This window comes from Orycteropus afer, unplaced genomic scaffold (assembly GCF_000298275.1).
Source record: "Orycteropus afer afer isolate SDZICR_OR568_19922 unplaced genomic scaffold, OryAfe1.0 scaffold00082, whole genome shotgun sequence".
Taxonomy (NCBI): domain Eukaryota; kingdom Metazoa; phylum Chordata; class Mammalia; order Tubulidentata; family Orycteropodidae; genus Orycteropus; species Orycteropus afer.
The window spans coordinates 3445153-3450800 of record NW_006921669.1 but is presented as its reverse complement, the minus strand read 5'-3'; the positions used below and the strand labels follow the sequence as shown (position 1 = coordinate 3450800).

General features: G+C 45.1%; 1 protein-coding gene across 1 annotated transcript in view; it reads left to right on the top strand.

Annotated features, from left to right (window-relative positions):
- XPNPEP1 (X-prolyl aminopeptidase 1) overlaps window positions 1-2560 on the top strand; it is a 76131-nt gene extending 73571 nt beyond the window's left edge. Inside the window, exon 20 of the mRNA XM_007941538.2 lies at window positions 2432-2560. Within this exon, the coding sequence (XP_007939729.2) occupies window positions 2432-2560 (129 nt within the window). The remainder of the gene's footprint in view (window positions 1-2431) is intronic.
- Window positions 2561-5648: the final 3088 nt, after the last annotated feature.

Here is a 5648-nt window from a genome sequence, read left to right as displayed (position 1 = left end):
ATTGCATCAATTCTACTCCCTTGCCCTTTCAATGTGTTATCTATTTCTGACAATTTAGTATTAATCTTCTGGATTTCTATCTGTAGATTTTGAATCATTTCTAAGTTTTCATTTATTTTGTCATTTTGTTCTTGTATTTACTTCCAGTGTTTTGTCTGTGTTTTCCTTGATCTGTCTCTCAATCATTTGAAGATACCTAAATATAATTCTTTTGAATTCTTTATCAGGGAGTTCCAATGCTGCACCTTCCTCAGGAATTTGTTTTGGGTCTGTATCCTGGGCTCTTGTTTTGCCTGCTTTATCTTGCTTCTTTGTGTGGATTATGGTGCTCTGTTGTCTCTGAGGCATTGTGCCGTTTTGTGTTTATATTTAATTGGTGATTGTGTGTTGGAGTGACTTGCTCACGATTTTCGTTTTCTTTGTATGTTATCTACGCAAGCAGGGAACTGTGCTGTGCTTCTCTATTTACTAGTTGGCAGCACTTATATACTCACCACCTGTCTCCTTTCCTGTTGTCAGCCTCTTGTATATCCCTGCTGACCTTGGCAAACAGAGCCTATTCTTAGGTCCCTGGAATCTGAATGAGAATGCTGTTACTTTAAAATCCAAAATGGTTGCCAATTGTAAAGATTCAATGTGGCTGTGCCTTCGGTCACTTTAAATATCCAAAATGGCCGCTACTTGTAAACATTCAAAATGGCTGCACCCTCCAGACAGCAGAAAGGCAACAGCTCAGGTTGTCTGCCTCCTTGCAGTTTCCCTTCCTAGTCATAGGCCACCAGTGCAGTCATCCCTGCAGCCCTTGGTGACCAGGGCTGATCTTTAGGTCAATTCTCAGGTTTCAGCACCACTTGGAAATATTCAGGCTGTTGGTCCCTCAGAGTAGCTGAAAGTCCGCAGCTTCAAACGTCTCTGTACTCACTGTTTTCATTCAGGTTTTTCCACTAGTTGGTGCCTAATCCACTTCTTTGTAGTTTCTTTCAAAGTTCAGGGCTTCAAGATTATCTTCTGTATCTTTGTCAATTTGTTTTTCTTATTTTTGTTGAAGATGGTCAGTGTCGCTTGTCTGCCTATTCCTCCATCTTACCAGAAGTCCTGACACATAGTTTTTTTGCCTTCTTTTGACATCAATCCTTCATCTCCCCAACTCCAGGCAGGAGTTATTAGTAGGCCATCAATGGGAATGGGAGCCCTGGCTGAATCAGAGCCAATTGTCAATGCTGCCATCTGTTGTCCTCAATCTCTTGTGGGCTTGACCCTTCAACTGGGCTTCAGGGCCTGATCTGGACTGTTTTCCCCAACAGCAGTGTTTCTGTGATGCCACTGCCTCCCCAAGTGGCATTTGCTTATTTGCAGCAGCCACACCAGTGGTGGTATTGTTCTTGCCAGCCTGACTGCAGCTGGGTATCTGGTCAGGTTGGCTTTGTGGGCAATGAGGAGAGTAAGTTCTTATCCTCTTGGTAAAATTTCTTCACTCTAGACTTACCTCCTTTCCTTATCAAGGGGAAGGTTTCACCCTCTTATTACTGCACGGCGCTTTTGCCTGTAGGCCATAGGAATGTCAGCCTCCCCTCAGGCAGAAGTCTGTGCAGTCCTTATCTTTTTTATCTCTTGGTATGGTAGCCACATTTGGTTGAGGGTCTGAAGTCAAGCTTACTCCCAGCACCACTCTGCAGCACCATAGTTCTTGACCGTCAAAGATCTGGAGTTCAGCTAGACACCTATACTCAAAAGAGCCACATGGGCTTGGCTGTCTTAGTTTATTCTGTTTTCTCAGTAGATACAGGATAGTAAACTCAGTATTTTGGTGGGATAGCTTCTCTTAGCAATTCACCCTAGTCCAGGGGCCATTCTTCAGGCGTCTCCCCCTTCCCTGGCCACCTTCTCAAGAGATGACTCAGGCGTAGGGGAATGAGGCCGCATGGGTGGGCATAGTAGCTACTAACCAGTTGGAACTGGAATCTCCTGTAATGGCCTGTAGGTATGCTTCCAGGGGTTCTGTCAAGGAGGGTGTCTGCTTACCAGTTTCTCCTCACTTAGGGAAGCCCAGAGCCATGAGTTGTCACCAGGTATTTGTGGTTCCCTGTCCATATGCAGTAGACTAACTGGGGAGCATTTTTACCGTAAGTGATGTGGCCCTGTCACCGAGCTGACAGGCTGCTTTCTTAGGTGTACAGGGAAATAGAACACAAGTTACTCATCCAAGAGGAGGGAGGAAGGGTTTTGTGCACCTTACTCTTAACTTTGGAAGGAAGATGAGGCAATCTACTTCCGTAGTGATACTGCCTCGGAAACCCAAGGAGGGGTCGCTATGAGTCGGGTCTGACTTGACGGCACATAACAACAACAACAACTCTCAGCTTGTGACCTCAACCCTCGCTGATGCTTGGGTAGCCTTTTGGGTGATTACTGTGTCTCTCTCCCCCTGCAGTGTGACTGGCTCAACAATTACCACCTGACCTGCAGGGAAGTGATCGGGAAGGAACTGCAGAAGCAGGGCCGCCAGGAGGCTCTCGAGTGGCTCATCAGAGAGACACAACCCATCTCCAGACAGCATTAATACCTCCCTGGTTCTTGTTTTCATAAAAGCTCTGGGGAGAGGGAGAAACACAGCACACTTTTGCCATCTTTCTCCTCTCCCCTCCTTCCTCCCTACCTCCCCTTTTTACTTTTAGACTTAAGAAGAATTGAAAACCTTCTTATCCTCTTTGATATTTTCTTGCAGACACTCAGTCTTTGATTTTTTAAATTGTTGAGAATGAGCCAAGGATAAAATTGCTGCATCGGAAGTGGGGGTGGGGCACACAGCTGATGACTGGGTCGGATGCCCTGAGCAGCCGCGGTGATGGTCGAATGGAGCACTCTGTGACGGTCAGGCTCCAGGTGCTAGTGCATCACTTGCGATCACCTCCATGCCCACGAGAGTCTATTTATGATCAGTGAATAAACATGTCAGAACTCTGCCCTGGCCAGGTGTCTCTTTCTGCATGGCGTCTCCCGCCGGTCAGGAGCTGATCTCCGGGGCTGGGGCCTCTGGCCCACATTTTCTGGGTGGAAGGCTCCCTTCTTAGGAGAGATTCCTGGCCTCCGTATACTTTTCCTGGCTTAATCATAAACATCTTTTTCTTTGCTTTAGAAAATTTTGGTAAGTATTTTTCTTATTATTTCAGTTTCTTTCTGCTTTTAAAAGTTTATGTCAAAAAACATAATAGACAACAATAATAAAATCACAGTGTTGAAAATGAGACAGTCTTCCACAACCCAGGAGATAGGACATGCCATAGGCACAGCGTTCATTACTTGCATCCGAGTGGGCTTGTTTTTGACTTGCACACATGGGACAAACCTGAAGGGTAGGGAAGGCTAATGTCCCTATGATCCAAGACCATGGTGGTTGGGGATTGAAAAATAGACTTCCTCGTCCTCTGGCTGGGATATCACTATACAGTCTTGCGGGGTTTCCTGGTGGGGTTGAACCCTAGTTGCCCTGGGTGATAACTTGCTCAATGATACAACCTTTACTTGCTTTCTTCCCTTCGATAACTCACCTCCCACTTGCCCACCAGTGCTTCCTGGGCCCATCTCCCACGGAACTGCATCAGATCCTTGTCTTAGAGTGTGCTGCTTTTGTAACCCAACTTAAAGATGTCTCAGAGAGAGAACCACTGTTATCTGCTATATGGGAGCTCTGGTGGCTTAGTGCTTAAGGCACTTGACTGCAAACCAGAAGGATGGTGGTTCAGACCCACCAGCCACTCCTTGGAAGGAAGGTCAGGCAATCTACTTCTGTAGAGATACCGCCTTTGAAACCCTAGAAGGGGTCACTATGAGTCAGAGACAACTTGATGGCACATAACAACAGCGACCCACTTATATAGATAGATAGATAGATAGATAGATATTTCTTTTACCAATTTCTTTGTGTTCAGTAACATATATAATGAGTATATGTGTATATGTAAAGGAATATACATGCACACACTTGCACAAATCTCACATGCACAAACCTTGGATCATTGTACACTTAATGCGATTGCCTTTTTCAGCTTGATAATATAGCCAACTTATTTTTCCATACTGGTATGTATAATCTATTTTTAATGACTGTAGACAATCCATTGTCTGGCTGTGTTCTTTTTTAAGCTAGTCAAGTTAAAGCTTTAATTCGAATGGCCCAGAAATAGGGATAAATATAAGCATACGCTGGCCAGTCCCCCAAGCATGGTGAGCAGTGTGTCCAACTTGGGGAACAGAAAATGAACCAACCTGTTTACCATTCAGAACCAGGGTGGGAGTAAAGGAAATTGAATACAGTGGGCCTAAATTGACAGTTCTAACTCACCTGCCACTCTGTGGAAGGAAGACTGGGCACTCTACCTCTGTAAAAATTTACTGCTTTGGAAACCCAAAGGGAGTTGCTGTGAGTCAAAATTGACTTGATGGCAGTGAGTTCTTTTTTTTTTTTTTAAATTGACAGTGCCTAAAAACAACTTAGCCAAGGTCTCCCCACCTCGTTTTCTCTCAAGGATCATTGATTCCAAACTACTATGTAAGTGGAAGCAAAATACATGGTCAGTTGTCAGGTTATATTTGTAACAAGGCCAAGAAAGTATAGAAGCAGTGCCTCACAGCAGCAGGGTGTATTTGGATCCACCACAGATCATTCTCTGGATGCCATCAGTCCACACTGTCTCATATATCTCATACATGCCGTAAGTTTGGGCTTAAAAGGAAAAGTTTCTCTTCAAATAATAGAACAAATTAATCACGTTTCTTCCCCGTCATCCATCTGAAAGCTGGAGGCCGATCTCTCTGATAGCCTCGCAGGAAACGGGAGCCATGAATTGCAGCTGATTGGACGTTTAAACAGACCGTAACTCAAGTGTGAAGGCAACTCTACTGTTTGTTCATCGGGCTGTTAAGCCTGTCACTTCCCAAGCAGCCTCAGAGCAAAGTTTGATTCAGTTGGCTCACGCCTGAGAAGCAAAATTTCCAGGTACGTGAAGCCCAGAGCTTCCTGCTTTGTCACAGTGTCAGTTGCATCGTCTTAGCATCATGTCTGAGAGAAATAAAGTAGGTGAGATAGCCCCATAAAGACTGAGAATAAAACTGTAATGTGCGAGAGCTGAGGGAAGATGGGGAGATAAAAGTGTGCATCAAAAGAATCACTCACTTGTAAATAAATGATAAAAAAACACATTGGTTTGGGGGGGACAGGCGTTACCACAAATTACAGAGTAACTCCAGGGAAGCTCGTTTTGTTTTTTCGTCTTGCTCAGGAAGTTTTATGTACTAGGGAGGTTGTACCAAGGAGAAGGGTAAGGTGTGGAGGTCCCAGCCTTGAACACCCCAGGGATGGACTTAAGGGAAGCTTGTCTACCTCTGGTAACAACTCCATCCTGACACTGGTGCCAGTGGGAGAAGCCTGCCCCCCAACCCCCACCCCATCCCGACTCCTGACACTTTCCTAGCTGAAGGACAATTGATAGACTGTTTTCTCATCAAATTAATTCTGGATCAGGAGTGGGCAGTTGTGGAAGGAATCGATGTACTCACAGCCATGAGAGAGGTTTTGACCTTGGTGTTTCCCCACAGCTGGAGGGTTTATACCAGCAAGGACATGAAGACTCAACATCCAGCACTTTGTG